Source organism: Gallinula chloropus, assembly GCF_964237585.1.
Source record: "Gallinula chloropus genome assembly, chromosome: 5".
In the NCBI taxonomy this organism is placed as follows: Eukaryota; Metazoa; Chordata; class Aves; order Gruiformes; family Rallidae; genus Gallinula; species Gallinula chloropus.
The window spans coordinates 59,722,993-59,747,920 of NC_140090.1; the positions used below are offsets into that span (position 1 = coordinate 59,722,993).

Below are 24,928 nucleotides of genomic sequence, written 5' to 3' on the forward strand. Positions count from 1 at the left end.
GCCACCTCTCCACTTCTACCATTTCTGTCTGCTGGGGCAAAGGAACAGATGTGGTTGTGTTACAGGACTCAGTCAGAGCAACACAGACTTATCATCCTTACCACTGTGCATCTGTGTTCTCTGCTCAGAGATCACGGAGTAAAGTGAAACCAAAGATTTTAAAGAATCAGCCATAACTGTTTTTCTCACGATTCTACATTAAAGTCTTTTCCCAGTGTCCAGCCCGAAATAAGTCTCTATCAGTCAGTCTCCATCAGAGCCCAGACATTTTCATTTCAGCTTGGCCACTTTCTTGATCCAGGGTACGTATTTGCTGACCTTGGTGTAGACACCGGGGGAATCTTTCCTTCCACAGCCATAACCCCAAGAAGTGATCCCCAGGATGATCCAGCGTCCATTTGACTTCTGACACATGAGTGGCCCTCCACTGTCCCCTTGGCAGCTGTCCACCCGCTTCTCTTCAGAGAGGTTCCCAGCGCAAATCATGCGATTGGTGAACTTCTGCCCGTAGCGGACCTCGCAGTCTTCCCGTGGGAGAAGAGGCACCACCCCTTGCAGCAGGGTTCTCGAATAGGACTTCCCTGGAAGAGAACAGACCAGCCAGACCAATTCACGTACAGACAACAGCAGCAACCTGGAGCAACGGTGCTCCAGACGAAAGCAGATGTTTCTGCATTTAACGTCAAGACTGGCACAGAAATAGGCCAAGCTCAGCATCTCTGAACCACCAGAACTTCAGAAAACAGTGCTGCCAAGCCAGACCACAAAAAAGAGCTGTAAGATCAAAGAAATGGGGAAGAGGTTGGAAAAAGAGGTTAGATCAAAGGATGAGTCTTCACTCCTGGTTCTGCCAGCAAGTAACCTGAACCTTCTTTAATTTATTTCACCTCTCTGAGTCTCCATTTCCTCCTCTGTAAAACAAGGGCAGTGCTTTCTCAAGAGAATAAATGCAGTAGTATTTGTAAAGTGCTCACTCATCAGGGAAGTTTCAGAAGATGTTTCAGAGGCATGCAAATATTATTCAAAGGGAGCTCACTTCATCCTTGGCCAGACTTGTCTCTATTTGCTCAAATCTCTTCATGACCCGAGACTTGCTCAGAACACAAGGTTCCTGTGCTGTATTAGAGTATGACCTTCCTCTGCCCAAGGCTGATAGTGAATTCACAAGATGGCTTCTCTCTGTTATCAGGAAAGCCAAATTTGGTGCACGGCAGAGATTCCAGCCATTAAGCCTCAGTATGGCTTAAGGGAGTTACATGGCTAACTTCCTCCTTGATCCTTCCCTGACACCCCAAAGTGACATGTGCACCTCGTGCAACTGACTCCAAAGGTGAATGTATCTTGCTAGTGCATCCATGTCAGGACTCTACCAAGCACAGAATTTTAAAACATTGCCATGAAAAAGTTAAGTATTTCATAATTAATGCTTTAGAGAATATTTTTTGGTCCCTTTTACCTAGGAAACTCCATAGAAATGCACTGCAAGAGGACAGACAGGTGCTGGCTGTCTCAAACCTAGTGCAGAAACCAACTGCTGTGCCTGCAGCAATATCCCAAGAGACCAAGCCAGACAGTCTCAAAGACATTCCACCTCTAAGGCCCCATTTGACTACTGCAGTGTTATGGTTTTGCCCCAGCTGGGAGCTGTGCACCAGCAGTGGCTCGAAGAGGCTGTGGGAGGGGAATTGGTGCACGGTGGAGGGTAAGAAAACAAAGAAAACCAAACCTCATGGGTTGGGATAAGGACAATTTACTGGGACAGCAGAGAGAGATAACAACAACAGGACTTCATAGCAAAATGTACAAACCTGGTGATAACACAATGCAGTTTCTACCAAACCACACAACTCAGGCTGTACAGCTCAAAGCTGTCCCGAAACCAGACCATCCCCAAAAACACATGTCCTGGAGCCACATGCTCCTCCCCACAGCCCTCCCTTATGCTTAGCATGACATAATTGGCATGGAATACTCCCTTTGTTAGTTTGTGTCACCTCTCCTGGCTGTGTCCCCTCCCAGCTTCCTGAGCACCACCCACCTTCTCATTAGAAAGGCAATATGAACAACTGAAAAGTCCTTGACTGCTTGGCAGCAACTAAAACCATCAGGATGTTATCAGCACTGTTCTCATCCCAAATCCCAAACGCAGCACTACACTGGCTGCTAGGAAAAAAATTAACTATCCTACCCAAAACCAGGGCACACAGTATAATGAAGAAGGTGGAAGGTCATGGAAACATGGGGACCTCCCACATGCTTTGTACACCAGCTCTGTACAGGCTGCTACCTTAGGGGTTTGCTGTGGGCAAAAGTGTGTAGAAAGGGGAAGAAAGAGGACTGTGGCCAGATGGCAGCATTAGTGTCTCCCACAGCTTCGGAGGGATGTGTTGGCAACCCAAACTTCCACCATGGGCAGGCTCAAGAAGCCTCAAAATCAGAAGAAAACACAACAGTGGAACAATCACCACCCCATCCCTTAACACCATGTGCTGGCACAGACAATATGATTCAGTAACAACATGGCCTTGAGTTGTGCAGACATAAATTCATGGCCCATGTAGGCTTCTGAAGCCAGATTAACTCAACCTTTCTTGCCCCTCAAAGCCCCACCAGTCACCTGTGTCTCCCCAGCCAGAGATGATGCAGGCTTGTCTGTTGATTTCAGACTTCTCTCTCCTGTCGGGCAGGCAGACAGGTAGAACATGGTGATTGAAGGAGAGACATTGTCCCTCTCTGCCCCGCACCCGGACCAGTGCAATGTCATTGTCATTGCTGCCAGCCCAGTAGTTCCTGTGCAGGACAATCCGCTCCACGGGCAGCTCCCTCTCAAACTCATCCTTCACACCTGTGTGGTAATCGCCCACCCGCAGCAGGTAGCGCCGGACATCAACACCAAACCTGGAGAGACAGAGATTCAAGATCTTGATACTCCTACTGAGAGGGAAACACTCACACAGGTCTCAGCTGCTATGAGACTGAACTGCCTCCTCAAACACTGATCAAAGAGTGGCAGCTACAGGGCTGTGGGACCTCTTCAGCAGGTGTGATAAAGCCAGCTGTTGCAGTCAATGGGAGTCCCAAATCACCATCTACCATGTGCAGGACTATTTTTCTTATAAAAAGGGCTACAAATATTTGCAATAGGCTTGTGACCTTATCTGTGCATTGTTCCTCAGAGCACTGAAGAATGGGAAAATGCTGGTTCCCTTTAAGTTGTAAAGCCTCAAAGTTAAGAGGGCATGTGTAAGCCGTGAAGGATAAAGCAAGCCTATACTGAGTACCTCCCATAAGTGTTCCAAGACCATACATGTCATAACCTGAAGATCTTGGTTTAGAAACCTTCCTCATGTGGTTCCACTAAGCTGGCAGTATACCTTTGCATGAGGTTCTCTTGTTAATTGTTGAGTATCCTTCAGGGCTCCCCACTCACAAACGCACCTTTTGAAACAGTGGGCTGCAGTTACTACCCAGCAGCTGCTGATCAGTGTTGCTCCGCATAGCAAGCGGGTGTCTCGACGAAAACCCTTCAACCGCAGTGAGGCCTGCCATGGCCAACCGCCTCTGAAGAAGAAATGGAGGAACAACAGTTGTCACAGAAAAGGGAGCAGTTTTGCTCCCTCACCCATCCACTCTGCCCCATCTGGGCTCAGTTGGTGTGCATTGTGTCCTAGATTGGCCCACTGCTTCAATTCAAGTTCAAAAATCACCAGTGAAAATGTATTGGCACATTCAGCAGTTGCCAGGCTATTTCCAGAGCCTGGAGGAAATCAGGAACCAATTCTGGCTTTCCTGGCAATTATAAGGTAGTACCTGAGAGACTTGTTTCCACCTATGATCCTTTTCTTGCGACGGTGAAGCAGGCGCAACCCACACACACCAGACTCTGGACCTGCACAGCAAAGTTAGAGCAGTTGGGTAGGTACCTTCAGCTGAAGTATCAACAGTTGCTGTCACAGAGCCAAATACCCTTTTGCTTTCCCTGAGGGCATTAATCCTCATGGCAGTTGCCTGCATTGTTTTTTTCATATGGAATTCACAGAAGATTTGACCCCATGGGTTTCCTCAGATTTGGTTGAGGTGCTTACCTGCCATTTCTCAGTACTCTAAACCCCAGAGTTTGCTCATGGTTACTACTCTAAGGAAGTTTACTGTGTCTTGGCTGTGGGGAAGTTCTTCAGGCTCAAAGGTCTGACATGGGTGGAGCTCCTCAGACTAGTCTGGAGCACCCTGTGCTCCTAAGATGAGACAATGAAAACAAGGAAAAAAGTCGGATCTGCAGGACAGGCCACGCTTGTTTTGGAGGTAAAGTTTCAGCCAAAGAGAAAACTACAGGGAAAAAGCATAAACACATGCAGAAGTCCTACAACTGAAGTTCCAGATTTCTACATAGAATAAGTGGGCACATCACCTGTTCTGATATCTTGGACCTTCTCTTCCACATAGTCACAGATGACACCAGCATCCTCACTGTGCCAGCAGCTGTGAATCCCGGTGTCAGGCCTGACACATTGCCCCAGGGTATGCTCTGTGCCACTGCATTCTATGTTGTCCAGATGGATAGGCCCGTGACCTTCACCAAAATAAGCCATTGCCCTGGCTTTTGCTGTACCACTGCAATTAGAGAGAGGGTGGCTCATCTGCAGTAAGCAGGAGACACGTGAACCTGATGCATCAGCACATTTTAAGAGAAAAATTTATGTGTCACTTCACACACAGACAGTAGCACAGTGAGGAGAGGACTCTACCCCCTCAAGCATATGTGGGTATGCCAAAACTAAGAAACAAGGTCCAGAAAGCAGTGATCACCCCAAGAGCTGTTTCTATCTGTAAGATGCATGTACCAGAGCTCTTACCTGAATCCCAGTTGCCTGCAAACCACTGCAGCGTCTCTGTCTGTCCACTCATCATCACAGATGCTGCCCCACTGCCCATTCAGGAATACCTCAACCCGTCCCTCCTTGGTGCTTTCTCCATCCACCAGCCTCACAGGAGGCCCTGCAGGAGAAAACACATGGGTTGCTGTAAGCAAAACCACCAGGGAGCACGAGCTGTCTAGGGCTTGGGTTCTATAGGAAAAGATGAGTCCCAGGTATCAGTTATCTTAAAAAATAATAATAAAAAAGAAAAAAAGGAGTGTTTCTATATGAAAACGTCTGTGCTGAATCAGAAGACTACATACATATTAATTTATTCAATACATACTGAAGAACATTAATGGATCAAATTCTGAAAGCTGAGAGGAGAACAAGAACAGAAGGAAAGTTATTGACTCCTGAGCCAAGAGTGGGCAAGCTTAAACATGCCTGGGAAAATAAATCCATTAAATTATAAAACTATTACATTATTCTAAGCAAGAGAAGAGTTGTACGTCCAGGAAAAACAAAAACGTTGGATGCTGTCTACTTCAATTAAAAATGTCTGAAAAGCAGGAAGGCTTCTGTAGTGGGGAATGGGGAGAGTATCAGGCCTCATATAAATAAATCTCATATAAATGCTAACTGGAAATGCATTCTCAATTTTTAATTAAAGTGTGCCATCCACACAAGAGAGTGCAAATTTCCACACAACAGCCAATTGCACCTGAAGTCCTCTTGTCTTGGCAAGGTGTGACAGTAGCACAACACTGGTGTCCTAGAGGGTCTAGTTAAATGGGTCCCATGTTCCCACAGACATGGGTCTGAGGTGTCTCATCAGTGAGCAAAGGCACACTAAGACAGACACTGTTCCTCAGCCCCTCAGGGTTTTTTTAGACTGTCAACATAATTATCTCCAGTTTCAGCTTCTCTGCAAGTCTGGTGAAGCCTCAGCTCTGTGGCTGTGCCCCAAGACAGCCAGTGCTAGTTCCTAGGAGTCCTTCTCAAAATGCAGCCCCCTGAGGGCAGCACAGAGAAGACTCCCACATCTGTCAGAGCTTCCAAAGGAACAGCCCAGCAAGTGGAACTTCCCCACCATCCAGGGCAAGAGGCAAGGCAAGTTACCCAGGCTGCCATCCATGACAGTGTTGCTCTCAGGGGAACAGTGGACTCCCACATCCTCGGCATGTGAGCAGTCATGCTGCCCCCAGTTGCTGTGAGGACAGTCCAGGAGGGACAGCTCTGTTCCCACACAAGCCACATCATCCAGTAAGATGAAGCCTTGGCCAGCAGCATAGTCCCCTTCAGAGGCCAGGGTAGCAGGACCACTAGAGGAAGAAAACAGAAGAAAACATCAGATTCATTAAAATTCATTAATCCCACAGAGGGACCCAAGCTCAGACCCAAAGGGACCCTGCTTCACCCCCTGCAGAGCTCAGCTGTGATATTGGTGGCTTCCTGATCTAAACCACTCCATGACACACAGGATGGCAGACAAGCAGCTTCCACATCTCACCAGCTTTGGTTTTCAGGGAGACCTGCTTTGACCAGTCCATTTTCTAGTGTCTGGTCCAAGGCACAATCAGAGTGGCACAGAGGGCCAGCTAAAGCTTTGCAGATGTGTTACCAGGCACATCAGTTTGGGAAGGGGCTAGCAGAGGAGGCATGAAAAATACGACCATTTAATTAAATCTACTTCCCTTTATAGGAAGTGGCTGCCTGGAATTGAAATGTGGGAAGCTGCAAACTTTTAGGCACTACAGGAGACAGCAAACAGTAGGCAGCTGAATTCAAAGGGAAGAATGGAGTTTAAAGATTTTTTTCCAGCCTATAACACTGAAATTTTACAGGGATATCCTTATCATACTAAAAAAAACCTGCATAAAGATCCTTTGACTGTCTCCAAATACCCCAATTTTATGTCCTCCCCCAAACCATACCCAGAGGGACAGCAGTTCAACAATGGGATGAAAGAAAAGTATTACAAAAATCCCTAATATTACTATTTTTTTGCCCTGACAGTCTTCATTCATCTGCTGAAGCAGGTGATGTGTTTTGCTGGTGGAGTATATGGGTGATATCATTTAGCTGACAGAGCAGAAGGGTGGCAGTCCTGAGCTGATAACACCTGCATATTTAAGGACTATTGAAAGAACTTCCTGACTTGGGTGAGGGTTTCATACAGACAGTATCAAGCCTGCTACCTGCCTTCAAAACAGGCCAAGGGAAGAAATAATATTTTTATTTGATTTTTTTACCCAGGAAAGGATGTGGATGCCTATTAATCTTTTCTGAATAAAATTGTATAATGGTAATAACTCTTCTAACAGATACAGCATTGAAGGGGGGTGGAACCTAATCCCCAAAATTAGTTAGCACAGACACTACACACGCTCCTACCTGAAGCCCAGCTGCCTGCAGACCACCTGGGCATTGAGGTCTGTCCAGCCATCATCACATATGGTGCCCCAGTCTCCATTGTAATAAACTTCTACCCTGCCTTCACTGGGGCTGTGGCCACCAGCCAGCCTGACAGTGCCCTCTGCAAGGGGTGAGAGAAAGGAAGTTCAGCACTCAGCAGAGGAGAAAGGAAACAGCCTGGGCCCCACTGTTGAAGTCCCTGTGCAGCCCACGAGTGAAAGAAACCAGACACAGATATCTGTGAGTACTCAAGGACTGGTATTCATTGCTCCCAGACATGCCCATTGGCCAGGATTCACCTCAGCCTTTCCCTGCCACCTGGAAAACCACAGGAACACCACCAGTCCTGGCTCTGATTCATTCCCACCTACTGCTTGCTTTCTGCCTCCACATCCAGCAGCTCTTGTGGGAGCCATACACAGAAGCCCTGTGGGACCCTGAAGCAGGGGATATCTGCCCAGCAAACCATGGAATGTGGGAGTAAGACTGGCCACATCTGACTGGCATAAAGCTGTAGATCTGTACCTGTGAAAGGGTCACAGGACACCCCAGCATCTTCAATGTGGTCACAGTTCTGCTGTCCCCAGTCACTCTTCTTGCACTGGTCAAGTGAGAGTTCATTGCCTGAGCACTCCACTTCATCCAGCAGGATTGGCCCAGATCCCTGCCCGTAGTGAGCCCACGACAAGGCTTTTGGGTTCCCACTGCAGATGGTACAGGCACAGATGTTCAGTAAGGAAGGTCACGGTCTTGTGCCCTCAGAGTCTGCCTTGCACAGTGACCCTCCTATGCTAGGCCAGCATCCTCCCACAGATAATCTGACAAACTCTGACTCAGTGGTGTTGCTCACTGTTTTGTAACATGACCTTCCAACACATTACAAAAATGTGTCCAAAACATGAACAGTTCAGACACCTGAGGAGTCCTGAGGGCGATGATGTTCAAATCTCAGTGACAGGCAAAACCCCCAGAGTTTGAGGAATGTTAAACCTGAATCACTCATTGTAAGAAGTCCTGGAGCAATGTGATTCTCAAGAATGCTCAGTACACAACAGCTCCTGCGTTAAGTGCTGATGGGCACACAGGAGAATGAGGTGTGCTCTCTTGCTTTGCTGACTGAAGAGAATAAGAGCAGGCAGTGAAACTGCTGGTGTTCAAACTTAAATAAACAACTTCAGTTCACATGTGGATATCACCATGACAAATAATCACTAAGGCTGAGAAGATTTGCACTAGGACATGTGTGCAAAAATAATGAACAGGGATAAACACCAGCCATAGACAGGGATGCACCAAGTCCTTTTTTTACAGAATAAACCCATAAAACTGTCAGGATTTATGTACAAGATCCCTTTATGGCATGATCACTCCACAGTTATCTTTCCCAGGGTTTCTATATACCTCCTATAAAACAGGCTGGCACTATAGTGAAGGGACATGCTCTTGTGTTCTTCCTTCTGCCTACCTCTATTACCACCACTCCATGACACACGGCAGGGAAATTACCTGAGTCCCAGCTGCCTACAAACTACTTCAGCATCCCGGTCGTCCCACTGGTCGTCACAGATGGTACCCCACTTGCCATCATGGTAAACCTCCACTCGCCCTTCAAAGCTCTCCTTTCCCCCAACCAAACGCAGCGGGGCACCTACACCTGTGCTTCAAGAAAGGGAAAGAGAGCACAACAAAGCAAAACAGAGACAAAACACATCCAGCAGTTCTTGGGATGCTCTTGTCTGGCTCTACCACATCCACGGTTGCAGCCCACAGTACAGGTTGCTGCAGGTCCAGGACTGGCTCTTTAACTGGCTGCTGCTGGCAGACAAAACCTAGCTTGATAAAAAGGCGATAAGCAGCAGCTGTCTTTCAGTCACTGTAGAAGTATGCCCTCTCTGAGTATTTGGGATTAGGAAAGGATGGATAATTTTCTACTGGAAGGACAAAAAATGCCTGTATAGCAGGTGAAAGAACAACATGCTGCAATGCTTTGCTCTCCACAGCTTCACAACCTTAGATTTTACATCTCATTAGGAACACTGATGCAAGAAACAGGGAGCAAATGTCCCCTGGAGATTTACCTTCTGGAGGGACACATGTTACCATGGCACTCCCCTGGTTACAAGCTCCTGACACAGCTTCCCGATAGCCACAATCCAGCAGGGCTTTCTCATCCCCATGGCAGTTTGCTGACTGCAGGTGCAGGGGAACAGGCCACAGGCCGGGATGACCCTTCTTCCCAGCTGTGCCGATCTCACTGGTACAGAGAAAGCAGCAGAGCAATGAAACACCATAGTACTGCTTGGTTTACAAGTTCCCTTTACTTCTTGTGACTCTCCAGCCCAGTTGTGGCATTTGACATCCCAGGGAGCCCAGGTGATTGGGAGTGCAAAGCGGGGTGGCTATTTACACTCTCATAGGAAAGCACAAGAAAGCTCAAAGCTCTTCCCACCATCTAACCCATTTTATCCTCCTACATACTGCAGAGGAGCTGATCTGGTCAGAAATGGCACCCTTGATTGTTGGTGATGAACAAACCCATCAACAAATTCAAACATCCAAATACCCAAATCACCTTCCTCCTTCTCTGTTGCCCTTATCTCCTTACTATTTGGAATTTTAAAGGTCCAAATCGCAGATTCCCAAAGGGGGTTCACACTCTCAAAATTTCTATTAGATGACTACAGTAATTCCAGCTGGCAATACTAAAAAGGGGATATGATCTCACTCATCACAGCCTGGAGCACCAAGCAGAAACCACTCACTTAAAAAGTTACTGCAATTGCTGATTGAGGTTGTGCATAGCCACAAAAAGAAAACAGTGAGGAAGGACCCTCATAAGTGGGAAACAAGCCCACGAAACAAACTCCTTTCTCCCAGCCAGAGGGACTGTAACCACAGAGGCTGTTCCTTCAAAGGCCATGTGAGCATGTAACTCTTGCAACCAGACTGAAGTTCTCACCTAAGACCTAGTTGCCTGCAGACAACACTGGCATCCCAGTCAGTCCAGTGGTCAGCGCAGATGGTGCCCCAGAGTCCACTGAAGTACAGCTCCACACTATTGTCTTCAGCCAACCGCACAGCACCTTCCAAAAGGGAAAAATAAGCAAACAAACAAACAAAAAGCTGCTGTTTTCTGATGGAGGTGTCAGATCGGCAAATCTTGAAATACACTTGGCTTTTCTCATCTCTGTTTTGCTGATGCTGTCACTTAAGTGATTTGTATGAAGGAGTGTGGGTTGTGTCACCTTCCCAGTTCCAGCAGTGGCTGCTCAGGAGCATGACTAGTGCAATGTCCTTTTCAAAGCCATGGTAATATCACCAGGAAACTTAGCTTCTGCCACAGCTCCTGGATTGTCCTTCTGTGAAACGGGGGTGATTTTACATGCTACCTTGAAAAGGTGTATGGAACTCTCAAATTCCTTCTGACACTCCACTGATTTACTTTCCATTGACCACCTCACCTATTAGAGTCACTGTTGCTACAGCAAGATGTTCAGTAACAGCAGATGAACTCTCTAAGAAAAGTGCTAACATAAATGCCCTTTCGATTCCCACTGTACCAGGTCCTAGACCACTGTCTAGGATGCACATCTCCTCGCTCAGTTATGTTCTAGAAGGCTATGCCTCCTGTCCATAGCACATAATGCAGGCACAATTACACTTCTTGGATACTTTATTGAAGCCATCTTTGAAAAGACTTCCACTGGCAAGGGAAAAGACTTTGCTATTTTGTTTATTAAACTGGTACTTCAGCAAAACGTGGGAAAAGCAAGAATGACCAGAAGACAGGAGGGCAAAACAGAATGTTTTCAAGAATGTTGTGCTGGAGTCAGTGCATTGAGAGAGCTCAGCTCCTTGAATGCCTCAAAGTAAGCAGCAGTCCTTGTGTTGGCACCATGAGGAATTTTAAAGCAACCATATCATCTACAAACCTAGCCGCAGAAGATTTTTCCTTGTTGAACTGCTACACTTACATGAGGAGGCCTCTGATAAGGCCACTTAAGCAGTAGGAGTAGGTTGTTTTCCACATAACTTAAAATGTTTTCAAAGTGGCATAAGTTAACTTCTAAAAAAAAAAAAAGTGTCCTTATATGAGAAGAAAAACATCTATACAAGGCATTATTGGCTACTGCAGCTTAAATCCACCCCCTGCAATATACAGACGTTCTTCTCCCACACAGGCTAGCCTCTAGCCCTAATTATTTCAACAATTTGGGACAGTGCCTGTACTGTGCTCCTTTCACAGGGTACCCCACCTGCTGCTTGCAAATCTGTGCAGCACATGGTTTTGGCCCGAGCCCCTCCAGACTGCACAGCCTGAGCACTGGCAGAGACACGCAGCAGCCCTTACCTTGGTTACAGTCGCAGTTAGCCCAGCCGATGGCCCCTGACACGAGCCTGTAGAAGCACCAGGGTGTAGCTCCCCCATCCGGGTTCCTGCAGTGGTTGTGGTCCCCCAAGCCACGGTCTGGGTACTGCTGAACGTAATCAGGGAACTCGGCCCAGTTGAGGCACTCTGCCCCGGCCTCAGTGACCGCCAGCGAGCCGTTGTAATACCCAAGAGGTCCAACACCACACACGCTGGATGCTGGGCACAGGGAGGGAGCTGTCAGCATCACTTAAGGCATCACACACTAAGGCTCAGACAATGTGGGAGATACCAGCTGGTCCCCTGAAACAATTCTGTCGTGCTTCAAGGCAGCTGCTCAAAGAAGGTTTAGAATATGCACTACCTAAAAACCAAATGGATCTCAAAGTCGTAAACTGCCCTGAGAGACATTTGAAGTGTTTTACCTCTGAGCCCAAACATGGGCAATTTGAACAGGTTCCCATTACCACTTACTTCAATAGATGTGTTCAATTACTCTGGAGCAGCATTTGAGCCTGGCACACACTCCTCCACTCCCTTCCCCACCTGCTTTGGCACATGAGTAAGATACTCTGATCTTAGGCTCTTTAGAAGATTAATTGCCTGTCTAAAATGAGTTAAAGTGAGAAGAGTTTAAAATTAGTTATAATTTCATTCTATAAAGAAGGGAGGTGGGAAATGACATTGTATTTCATTGTATGTATGTTCCCTATACACAGTAGCACATCACCTGGCTTATCTGAACTTGGGCAATGTATAGGAAGGGAATGGGAACCTGTACCCATGTGAATGGGCAGGCCAGTGCCCATGTGAAATACCTCATGCAAAGAAACCCCAACAATTAATGTAATATGGTCTGTTACAAAAGACCATAAGAAACTTTGCCATATGCCATTTGCCCTTATGCTGCTGCCAAGCCCAGAGGGGGTGAGTGACACACTGTGCTCTTTGCATCAGCTGGGACCCTAAGAGCGAGGTGTATAAGAATTCAGTAGTTAATAGAATGGAGGAATGGTGAGCATGCAAAAAGACTGAGGCAGAGAAAGTGATGAAAGGAAAAGAACACATGGAAGGAGTAGGGAACTGCAAGAGTATTAGACATGAAGAATAGAAAGTGGTCTGGCAATTTTGGGGAAGGAGCTAAACAGACGCTGAGGGAGGAGAAATGATTGAAGAAGTGTTGGAAAGAAAGGAATAATGCCAGGTAGCAGTGGTTCATCGTACCTACGGTCTCAGATCACCACTGCAGGAAAGAATCTGCCCGATGACTGAATTAATCACTTCTTGTTCTTACCTGCACTCTGCAAATGGTTTTGGTTGGGCTGGGATCCCAGGAAAGCCTGGGAAAAGAAACAGAGTAAAAGCAGAGATGATTATCCGATGAAATAAACATGGGCATGTCCTAAAAGCAGCTCGGCCTTTTGCTGCTTTGGGCAAACACTCCCTAGTAACCAGCCTCTTCTCCGCTTTCCTCATTGCTCCTCTTCAAATCCAATCACAACCCTGCCCACTAACAGCAAAACGGATAATTACTGGCCTGCAGAGATTTACCCCTGTCTAGGCACTACATTACAGGGCTCTGCTTGTGCTTTTCCAATAGAACTGGAAGCCTGAGTGAGGTGCCAATGGAAAGAAAAGCTAGAAGAAAATAATTGCTACCAGTGGGAAAAATAACGAATAACCACTCGTTTTCTCTCCACGGATAGGGCAAGCCACGGCGGCAGCAGAGATGTATCTACATGATGGGACGATGCCCCCAGGGATTCCTGTTCAAATAGCAATAAACATCCATACACAAAATGAGAAACACCTAAAGAATAAATCCAACAAGGCTTTTTGAGGATTTTGCTTTTAATACCAAAGAGTGTGATAAGGCCTATGGTACTATTATCCCAATGAGGTTAAATAGCTAAGAACAAAAAATATGAAACAAAGCCCTCAGAATTACAGCATCCTGTGTCCAGCCCCAAACCAGCATTTTCTTTTGTAGGCAGCGTTATTGGCGGTTATAGCTTGGATGCTAGCTGAGAGATAGGCATCTCCACTTCAACACCATTACATAGGGTGCAGGCAGGTGCAAGATCTTCACAGACCCAGAGTGAAAAGAAGTACATGCTTCTGCTAGTTCCCTGTAGTTTAGCTCCTGTTTATATACTTCTAAATGAGCATTTCTAATACTTTTATATGAAAATGCAGAGGTGTGCATATAAAGAAAACTAGCTATTGGAAATAGTTTTGGTTTTCTTCAAAATGCAGTAATTCTGCTTCTCTCAGCTTCACCTCTCCTTGGAAATGGGAAAAGTAAAATTAAACCAAATCCACCTCTGGAATAAGCAGGCATGGTTCCCATAGACACTTGACACATGACACCTACTTATGGCACATGTAATTTTCAAATCAAGCTTATTAATATGGTCCAGCAGGTGTTGACAACCATGGCCAAGCTCCAGCATCACCCTCCAGAAGTCAGAGTGTGACACTGCATATTGAAGCTGAATTTCTGACATGGTTCAGAAACAGGAGATCTGATCTCAGGTGTGTATGCACAAGGGGATGCACAAATAAAACAGCATCTAACTGAAAAAACCCTTTTCAGCCAAAATCCATCCGTCTGCATGCATCAGGCTGTTCTGAGTCCACACATTGGTCTGTGAACCAACAGTGCTGGAGGACTCAGCTGAGGATCAAAAAGGTCTTTGAAAGGGGAGGAAAGTGAGCAAAGCTACACTTTGGTGACTGTGCCAAACAGGTGACTGAGCCACCACAATCCAGGTCCCCCAACTCCTAGGTTTTAGTGTGCACCTGCACACACACGTAAGCCTGCAGGCAACAGAGGGATGGACTGATAGGAGGCGATATATTAAAGCCTGAACCTGCTCTTCTTGGAGACTAACCATACACAAAAGCACTGCAGTCCAAGTAATAGGCTTCCCTCCTAATGAAAGATTAGTTGCTGCCAGTTCCTGGAGCAGTTTCCAAAATACCCCAATGCTGACCATCGCTACCACCACATTTTAGTGCAAACAGCCTGTGCTGCAGTCACTGCCCCGGGTCCATGTAGCTATAAATCATCTGTCCACAACAGCAATAGGGGTAATCAGTCAATCAGCAGAGAACAGAAACAAAGGATCTCTCCTGACAGGGTCACTGCAGCGCTTGAGAAACACAGGAAACCTGAGCCAAAGCATCTGCAAGCTCTTGTGCATCCTGCTTCCCTGCTTTGTTTCCTTTTCTGAATTTCATATGCACAATGAAATAAAATCCCTCCCTTAAGCCCCCAGCCCTTCCCAGAGACCACAGCTGCCTAGATGCTTTGGAAAACATATTCAAGTAATAAAAAGATCCACTTACAGTGAGGAATATTAAGAGCCACGTGAGTTCTTACAAGCAGATAGAAGAATAACTATTTCTTACCTCCATGCATCTGAGACAGGATAACAGAATTGAAAGCTCTACTAGGAGCCTGAGTACTTTGGGAATCTCCATCCTTCCTGTACAAAGTGGCCAGAAGCTTCTTCAAGCATCACATTCTCATTCAGCTGCCGGGCTCAGCTGCTGCCTCCTCCCTGGGCACTGCAGCCGGGTTTCCCTGGGAGCAGGGCACTAGCCACTCCGCACCGGAGGGAGTGGGATGCCTCTTCCATTCCTGTGCAGGGAAAGTGATGTAAGGGAAGGGATCAAAGTTCCCAGCAGCATCCTAGCATTTCACTTTCTCCTTCCTCTTCCTCATCTCTTCTCCTTAAGTCTTCTCTTCAGAAAGGGGAAAAAGAGGGGAGAGAAATAAGGGAGGAGAACATGCCCCAGTATTTCTCTAGCACCCTTAAAAACAGGAGGAGGCAAGCGCAGGCGGGTGGGGCGCAGCCCTCGGCCCGCTCCGCACCCCCCGCTGTCCCCTCCCTCTCCCCAAGCCCTAGGTAAGTGCCAGCCTCCGCCTCTCCTCTCCGGCAATGCCTCCTTCCCACAGCTGCCTCTTCCTTCTCTCCCCCAGGCACAAAGGCTGCAGCTACAGCGAGCGGCCGGGGCTGTATCCAACCTCCAGCAACACACTGGGAAAGGAAACGGCTTGTGCACGCACGCTTGCCAGAGATTAGACTTCTTGGAAGGAATCTGGACTTTATCCCCCCCACCGCTGCCTCTTCGATCAGCTGCTTGCAGCTTCCTGAGGTCAAACTCTCCTCACGTTTGAACCCAGGTAAATGGGACCCAGAAAACTTCGCATTAAGCAGCTCCCAGCTCTCCCCATGGCGAACCCACAGGTGGCAGGACCCTGCCCAGGGCGCGTTCCCCATTTGCTGCCCTGCACCTCGCCATCATGGGTACTGCCTCCAGGGATCTTTTCCATCAGGTGTCTCCTTGACCTTGGGCTGTAAAGTTATTTTCACTCGATTGGCTAGGATGCTTTCCAGAGGGTTGATCATTACTGTGCTGCTATGAACAATCCTATGGGGTTTTTGAAAGTGTTTTCAGTTTACTGCTTCTACCTGCAAATTAGGGTTAGGGGCTACAATAAAAGTTTTCAGCATTATTAAATCCAAGAAGAAAACTGGTCAATTTGAAGCTGTTCAATCTTGATTTTGGTTGGTTTTTTTTTTTTTTTTTTTATAATGCACACTCCTTGTGCTGCTCTTCAGATCAATCTGATGGACATTTCCTATATTCTGATTTTGGAAGGATTAACTCATGGTGTTCTACAGCATGAGATATGAAGGTCACCTTACGAAATGAGCTCACTTCTGGCCAAGTCTGCTGAGCAGCATTTCCAGACACCTTCAGCATAAAAACAATGAATGGGCTGATAAAAATCCATCAGGCTGACAAAAAGCCTCTCTTTTTTCTTCCCTCACTTATCGCTCATTACTCACTTGTCATGACAGTTTCGTGTTGCCTCATCCTCAAGTCACTCATCAAATGCAAGGAAATTCCAACACATGCTACATCTTTCACAGGAGTCATGGAGTGGTAGGAGGGAGCCCTTTCTGGAAAGGATTTTTACCACAGTGCACTCTGGACACGGTGGATTTGGCCAAGGATTACACTCAGTTAATCAGGAGCAAATCTCCTATATCCTCATAGCAAGGGAGGCAGATGATCAGGGCAACAGAGGATGGAAATAGCTTAGATGCTACACCACACTAACTCTCAGGCATTGGCAAGAAGGAGCAAAACAGAAGATGGGAACGTGCTGGAATTCAGTACCATTCACTTCAGTGAAAGCACAGGGAAAGGACATAGTGAAGGCAGGAACAGGTACTCCTACGTTTAGAGAAACCTGTTCTGTTGAGTGCAGAGGTTGTTGATGCCCCCTCAGGACTCCCCAAAGATGCTCACCTATTTAGCCCTTCAGAACTGGAGAGAAACAGCTGCATTCCACCTCTGACACATACTAATAGGGTTTAAAACCTCTAGCAAAAGCCCATACTGGATTTCTCTCACAGTAGCTCGTCAGTCGCTTCCCTCCAAGGCAAGGCTTTCATAGGTCAAGTGATTTCCTAGCTAAAGTGATTTAATGCAAACACAGAGCAATGTACCAAACCCAAGAGAAGTCTAAGCCCAGTACTCATGTTTCTGGGGTGGGATGGGGGGTGGTGACAAACTGCAAAGATACAGTGGGTTTCACAGTTGTCTCCACTGTGGCCAGTACTCTTTTGGCACCGTTTCTTTTTTTCAAAACTGCCCCTGTTTTTCTGGCATGATTAATGACATCTTCTTGAGAGAGGTGGATCTCAGACTCTCAAAAGCTTTTCATGGCTGCATGGCCCTCTCCAAAGACCAAGAAGGAAACAATATCAATATAACTATGGCAGTTTAGATGGGCAACATATTTAAAGACAAGGTAAAACAGATCTTGAACTTTCTCTTGTGGGCAAGTTTGAAGTAGTTGTAAATAACTTAAGTCCACCATTTAATACAAATCACCTTCTCAGCCTGATGTAAGCACAGTTCTGTAAGTCCATGATTCCCTACAGAGTCTTTGTGTCTAGATTTTTCCAAATTAATCTATATTGACCCTTCTGACAAGAAGTACCATCTTTGAAAATGCTCTTGGCTCTCTGGAATTCAACCTCTCTCTCCTGAACTGTCAGGACTGCTATTCATCAAAACCAGCTGGAATATCAATGCTTCCCCATAAGAGATCTTCAGTGAAAGCCTAAAAAGAGGGGTAGTTAATAGCAATCGTACCTAGAGCCCATATAAAACTCAAGCTGTAAGGAACAGGAGTAAGATCAAGGAATTCCAGCAGATTTGCTTAAATCCTGCAAATCCGACTTAGGAGGGTAGAACAGCTAGTCAGCTTTTGTTTAATTCTTTCCCCACCACGCAATCACATACAGGTCTCTGCAGCAATGTTCTTAACCAGTGGGCTCAGCACCAAAACCCAGGTTTTTTTATTCCCCAGCAACAGCATCATGGGCTGGTACAAGCCCTGAACTCAGAGAGGACAGTGTCATTCTCTGCAGTTACAATGAGAACTATTAATGGACTGAGCCCCAATATGAGCATGTCACAGGTCACGTTTATATGCCCAATATAAGCTTAACAGTAAGATGTGGGGAAATGGCAGCAACTCAAATTGCCAAGGACAGTCAGTAACTGGAGGACTTTTGGTTACAGCATGGGATTCTGAGCCAAAAGAACTGCAAGAGTACTTTCAAAAGAAGCACGGTAAGAGCTGGGTGCATCTGAAAAGCATTCTCCTTCCTTCCTTCTTCCTCCAAGCAAATGCATTCCTTTAAGCACTGGAAAACCGTAGCAGAGTCATTTTAGGCTTACAGTAGACATGTAAAAGATCAGAAAAAAACCCCATAACCACTGAACCTGTGAGGCAGTAAAATACAAAAAAAATAGCTGTCCAAATTAGTGGGAACTGCACAAAATTTTAAAAGTAAAAACAGAACCAGAAAGTATTAGTTTCTGTTACAGCCTCTTATATAATGAGACAGTTCTTCACAGACACAAGAATTTGGTGCATTTAGCACAGTGAAGTCAGGTCAGCTTAAGAAGTATAAACTATACTTGCATTGTACATTTTAATACAAAGAAAGAAAACCTGTCATCAACAGAAGTGAATTGAAAATTCGTCAGTTCCTCACTCCCAACTCCACTTCCCTCCTTCAGAAACAAATAATCAGCATCTTTTGGGCTGAAAAACGCAAATTGTCACCCAAGTGTTTTCCTATGCTTAGATGTGGACATCACCTTCCTACTGACCCAAATCCTCTCAAAGAGGCATTTATGCCACAACAGCCACAACAGAACAAGTCAACGAGCCACTGCAAGTAACAGTTACATGAAAAACTGTTCCAAGAACTTGAAAGCCTACACTCAAACAGTATTTGTGTGCCAAACACGTGCTGACCTGCAGCTCCAGAGATGTCAGCTACAGTAAAAGCACACAATCTGAGTGTGCCTGACTCCCCTCTTACTCTTTGCTTTTTGTTTACATCCCAAAGAATTAGTGGTATAAGTAGTTATATCATTAGTTCTCTGACCCACAGCATTTTTCTTAACAGTTCGGTACTGGTCCTAAAGCAACTGGGACTTGCCTGCAGTTTTCTAATACTCTAATGAAAAATTACAAACCAAAACTAATAATTACATTATTTCAGTATTAGTCTGTGTTTGAACTTTCTCCCCTTTCAGTTTTATTACCAAAACAAAGGAACATTTTCTTGTAGATTGTGAGTCACCCAAACAAAACAACAGTCTTGCATTATTTTATTGTAGTACAGACAACATAATCAATCTGACAGGGCACCACACCTGACCCGTTTCCAACAATGAGCTTCTGCATGAAAGTTCTGTTTCATCCTTACCAACGTGTTGTGTGTTAACAAGGTCTTTTGCTGGAGAATTCTTCCTCATTCTACAGCCTTCTTGTACAGCAGCAGGAATTAAAAACATTTCAAGAGGAACCAAATTGTGTATACATACATGTAGGAGTATGAGGCCTCTGACTGCTATCAGTTTTAAGTTGGCTCAATGTCTAGGCCTGAGCCACTTTTTGATAGCAGCCTAGAATTTAGGCAGGAAGCCCACACATGAGGAAAAGTCACCCCCTAATTGTTAGAAAAGGCATTTACGTGCATTCTGAGCACATTTTATTTCACATTGAGGACCTGACTCCACACTGTGGCTAGTGGAACAACAAGATGCAGAAATCCTAAGGCTACAAGACTCCAGAACCTCACGAAGAAAGTCACCTGATGGCCAAGATGGGTGTTTTTCGGAAACAGAAGTGTGGGCAAGATCCATACAGCAGTGCTGAGACACCACTTGACATCAAATGCTCACCCAAGTCTACTCTTCAAGTTTTTGCCAAAGACTCCAACTTTAACTGCTTGTCCACAGTCCCTGTAGTAAAGCACATTATACATAACGTGTGATCTGAGGAAACCTGCTCAGGAGCTTGTTCACTTTACTTGAAGGGAAGCTTCCCCTGGCTGACAGAGTGTCCTCGTTTTGGTTCTTGCGCTCCTTCTGAAAGAGAAAAAGAAACCTCAAAATATTCTCTCTGTTTATCTGCAGAGTTGATGGTCACCCCCAAAGACTATGGCTAACTAAACTGGGATGCTTCTTTCAGAAGAATGCCATTTCTTTACAAAGTACTTACAGCAACACTTGGCTCAATAATCACAAGACTTTCAAAAGCTGACAACCTTTAAATGATGCAGTTAACGATTGTCTGTGAATACCATTCTCAGATAACAATATTATAAAGTCACAGTAACAACCCAGATTTTGTCTTTTTACTTTTACTCAATTTGATTCTCTGTAATCCACCAAACAAATTGTGAACAATTTTTCAATTATGCTTTCCAAACGTAACAGCAAATAACTATTTATTAAATGCTGGTACTGTTATTCAAAAAACCTCCAACTCCTAAAATCAGTTTAAGGACAAATTTAGTACCTCTATTTACCTTTAGTCTGCTTTTGAAACTGACTTGATTTCAATTTCATCATATATCTGGAATCCTCTAATTTCCAAACTTTCTTGAAATTTATTTTTCAAGAAAATGTCTAGCCTTCAAAGTCAGAAACAACCTAAAAGAACTCCTAATTTTCACCTAATTGAGAAACGCTGTAACTACCTCATGTATCCTTAAAATTTCATTTATTAAGAGAATTACTGAAACCACTGGTTATTTCCCTACCAACTTGTCTCCACCCTCACTCCTGCAAGCACAGAGCTGCTTACAGATTTGCTACAGACTGGGATTTGGGAATCCTAACTTACTGCTCTCCCTCCCTGCCTACATATTGCAGGTATCAGATTCCTACCCGAGCCAAGTATTTCTTAAGTTTACCAATCAGTGCAGCTGCAGAAACATACCTACACTGTACATCGCCCCAGTTACAATATATTCACATCTCACATCATGCAAACCACAGTTCTACCTTAACAGCTCCAAATTGTACTGTCCCTCATTCAGAATTATCATGTAATTAGTGCTGAAACTTTAGAGATTAAAGACTGGAAGAAATCAAAGGCAATGGCCTAGGTTAGGGTCAGCTGACAGCAGCTGAGCTCTACTTCAAAAATTTGATAACGCAGTAAGGACCGGATGTGACTATTGTTTGGTTCATAGTTATAACGTACCATGCATCCAGTCCCTTCTTGCAGTCCTTTATTTTAACTCCAATTTAATTTTCACTTCTGAACTCAAAAAGGAGAGACTGATGATCTACATCATCCTGTATGTCTCCTACAGTTCCAGTGGATTACAACACCAATCAAATTGTTCAGAGGACATTATTACTCTTGGCACACAAAAATTATTGTGAGCTTCCTCCTTCCCTACTACAAGCCTTTAAGAAGGCAAAAGAGGTCTTAATTACCTCTGCCTTTGCCACGCAGTCATAGAACACCCGGATCTCTTCTGCACAAGCAGTGTCGTTGAAATCGTTCCGTTTCCAGCAGGCCATCATCACTGACATCTCCGTAATGCATGATGCCTCTAGAAGAAAAAGACCAACCAAAACTTTCAGGTGTTTGGGAATTTGTGCTAACAGCCTCCACAGCGCACAGAAAGGAGTTTAAGATGGGGCAGAGGCAGGTGAAAAGAGTAACAAGAGAAATGAAGATCGCATCTTTGTTTTGTGTAGAGAAGATGCTGCCAACCCACAGGTTAGCACCAGCACAGCCGTCGAACTTCTGACTGAATTCTCACTGAGATACAGTATTCTACGTGCGTGACACACGCCGAGTATCACAACACGCAAATCTGGGGTTGCCGCATGCAAACGCGGTCCTTTCCAACAGCGAATTCTACGGGACACACCGGGCGCCCTTCCCTTCCCCTGCCCTGAGAAACAAAGGCGCTCCCCAGCGCGAACCCGACTCCGCCCTGACAGCACCTTGACCCTTCCCGGAGTAAAGCCGCAGGGGAGCGCCGGACGGCTCTGGAGGACGAGGCCGCACGATCGCCCCTCAGGCGCTGGAGGCCGCCCGGCCGTTCCTCCACGGAGCGTTTGAACGGCCCGACGCTGGCAACTCACCTCCCGCCTGCTCCTTGCGGTTCGCAACCTTGTTGGCCAGCACCAGCGGCCGGGTGGGGCGGATAGCCGGGGGCCGCTTCTTCTGCCGCCACTGCCCGGACACCCAGCGGCCGACCCAGGCCGGGTAGACGGGCGCCGCCATACTTCCAGCGACAGGGCGGGCGGGCGAGCCCCGCCCCAGCGGCGTGCGCCTGCGTGGCCCGGCGCGCTGGCCTGGAGGGCTCCGCCGCTGCCGAGCCGTGCTGTCGGGCTGCCAACCCGCCCGAGCGCCGCCGCCGAGGTCTAGAGTCGTCAAAGCCCCTCGTTCTTCTTCCCCACTCCCTTTCTCCCAACGACGGCCCTGAACATGCAATACCCGCTCAGAGCCGCGTTCCGGGAAACCTCCCAATCACAGCTCCAGGGTTCCGCCTCCCAGCGCCGCCTGCGGCAAACCTCACCCAGAGGGCGCGCTCGCCTCAGGAAGGGCCGAAGAAATCACCCCTTCTTTCAAAAAACTCAAGTGGAACGGATGGAATTCTATTGCTACTGTATAGATCCCGTCCTTGGTGCTTGAAACTCGGCATGGCATCGGCTTCACTCCCAGCCGCTCGCCGACCAGCTGGATCTGCCCTGCATTGCTTACTGGTGTTCCTTTGTACCTTCCAGAAACTGCTTCTCCTGAAGCGGAGGCAGCACTGTCACAGCCCCACGGGCAGTATAGAGAATCCCGTTGTTCCCAGGTGTTTCCTTCCCAGTGTAGGATTTAAATCTCCGACTCTGGAGCCCCTCTGCCCCCAGCTGAAAAGGCAGCACAGAGGGACGGTGACATTCCAAGTGCTGGGGTACAAACACGTTTCTTGGCAGCACTGAGGGACAAGGTGGATGCGGGGAACTGAGGGCTGGACCTATAAAACTGTCCCTAGAGTAGTCACTGGAGAAGCCATCTGACCACCGTGGGAGGGCTCCTTCAGATACCAACAGTTTCCCAGGTACGCTGGAGGACATAGGAAGAATCAAGTTTTCTTCCACATGCACACTTGTACATTTGGAGTTCTCTGACCATACATACTGAAGGCCAAACCAAAGATGCTGGGAACAGGGGTTGGTGGGGTTTTTTTTGTTTGAGGAGGTTGGTTTTTTTGGGGGAGGGGGCTTTGTGTGGTTGTTTGCATAGGACATTGATTTGGATGCAAAATACATTCTACCTCCTAGATACAGACATAAACCCTGAAGCACTCCCTGTAACAGCAGATGGGACATTTTGTTACCTTGAGCTAAACATCACCAGACCTGTATCAGAATATTCTCAGCATCGCTATGAGAATTTACTGCATCTGCAGACAATATATTCCAGTATGTCTGGTTGTGTAATTATTTTGTGTTATTTTTAAAACAGCATTTTCTTAGGGTCCAATTTAAAGAGTATGAGAAGACATTTTCAAGTAAACAAAAGATTTCTGTGCCCCTTTAGGACCAAATTTCGATCTCTTTAGGTCCGAATTCAGTCTCTCTGGAAGTTCTGAAACATTTTATGAAGAGGGAAGCTTCTCTACTTCTATTTTATCTGATGGTGCAGGAAATGAGCCATCGTTCTAGCCTGGCTACCAGTGGAGGAGGACTAGGCTAAAGGGCTGGCATCCTGCAGTTCTAAACATTAGAGATCTTGGAAAAACAAGACAGGGAGATTAAGTATCCCAGTTCATGTAAGGTTCAGCTGGTCTTGTTTTTGCCTCTTCTAGTTCCCCCTTCTGATGCTCACTTTTCTCTGGTGCATTTGCCTCCTGCAATTACTAACGAGACGTGCACAGGAAGAATAAAAAGGAAAGACATAAATACTAGGACATAAGAGCAGCTGAACTGCACTCCCTGTAAATCAAGCTCCTCTTTTCCAAATTACATTAGCTAATGGTGGCAGCACCTTCAGGTACATTCACCTTCAAAAGCTGATGTCTCTTTCAAGCAATTCCAAGAAAAACATGGGGGAGAGGAGGGGAGGCTGAGGAAGAGAAAGGCAATTTACACAAGGAGAATTGTAATAGCTTCCTGTCATTTACTGCTGTCTGCATTAGAATCTTTTTTTCAGCATTCAGCCTGGGATTGGAGCATCTGCCCAAGAAATTCCTGAGCAGACAGAGTAACGTGATGGTGTCTGCACACACAGCACAGAGATGTCTGAAGCACGACATTTTAAGGGAGAATGTGGAACCAGAGAAGAGGGGTGTTACTCGATAGCCAGGTCTCTCTGTAGCCTGTGTGCTGTACAGCTGATAGCACAGAGACACCGTGGATGGGACAGAAGTGCCCATTTTTCAGGGACAGTGAGAAATCCAACTCCCTCAACACGCTGACGAGTGAAACCCACAGAGGTTTGATTGTGAATCCTGGATACACAACTGTAGAGAACATGTAAAATTCTAACTGCATTTACAACTTCTTTACTTGAATCAACATAGTTAAAGCTGAATCCTAGCCTTGTTTCAGCTAGTCAAACCCAAAATGAACCACAGAGATTAAACTACTAGAATCAGATTTGAAAATAATCTCTATCACAACTGGAATAGGGGCCAGTTATGATGCTACAGTAAGTACTATGCCACAATTAAATACAATGCTGTAATAAAATACACACTTAAAGCTTTGATTGTTGTCTTACATACCTCTTTTAAAAAAGAGGTGAGAAATCACACCACAGATCCTTTGCTTTCTAGTGTAACTATGTAAAAACCTCCAGACACTAGCTAAAAGACAATTATAGGGGGATGAGGCTAAGAAATCAGTTGTATTGAAGAGAGTTGGTATCTATGTC

General features: G+C 46.1%; 2 protein-coding genes across 2 annotated transcripts; both read right to left on the minus strand.

Annotated features, from left to right (window-relative positions):
• Nucleotides 1-270: 270 nt before the first annotated feature.
• On the minus strand, nucleotides 271-15,129 carry LOC311192462 (neurotrypsin-like; the record flags this gene model as incomplete). The annotated part of the gene is made up of 15 exons (XM_084264941.1): nucleotides 271-581; nucleotides 2,618-2,898; nucleotides 3,439-3,561; nucleotides 3,811-3,889; nucleotides 4,409-4,611; nucleotides 4,854-4,995; nucleotides 5,979-6,181; nucleotides 7,254-7,395; nucleotides 7,800-7,978; nucleotides 8,781-8,928; nucleotides 9,353-9,528; nucleotides 10,234-10,357; nucleotides 11,626-11,862; nucleotides 12,938-12,983; nucleotides 15,058-15,129. 15 exons carry the CDS (start codon nucleotides 15,127-15,129, stop codon nucleotides 271-273), a joined length of 2,466 nt encoding a protein of 821 aa, XP_084121067.1.
• A 4,215-nt stretch (nucleotides 15,130-19,344) lies between these two features.
• On the minus strand, nucleotides 19,345-22,293 carry CHCHD1 (coiled-coil-helix-coiled-coil-helix domain containing 1). Its single transcript, XM_084264414.1, has 3 exons — nucleotides 22,144-22,293; nucleotides 21,484-21,602; nucleotides 19,345-20,121 (listed from the first exon to the last, which is right to left on the minus strand). Exons 1-3 carry the CDS (start codon nucleotides 22,283-22,285, stop codon nucleotides 20,011-20,013), a joined length of 372 nt encoding a protein of 123 aa, XP_084120540.1. The 5' UTR covers nucleotides 22,286-22,293; the 3' UTR covers nucleotides 19,345-20,010.
• Nucleotides 22,294-24,928: the final 2,635 nt, after the last annotated feature.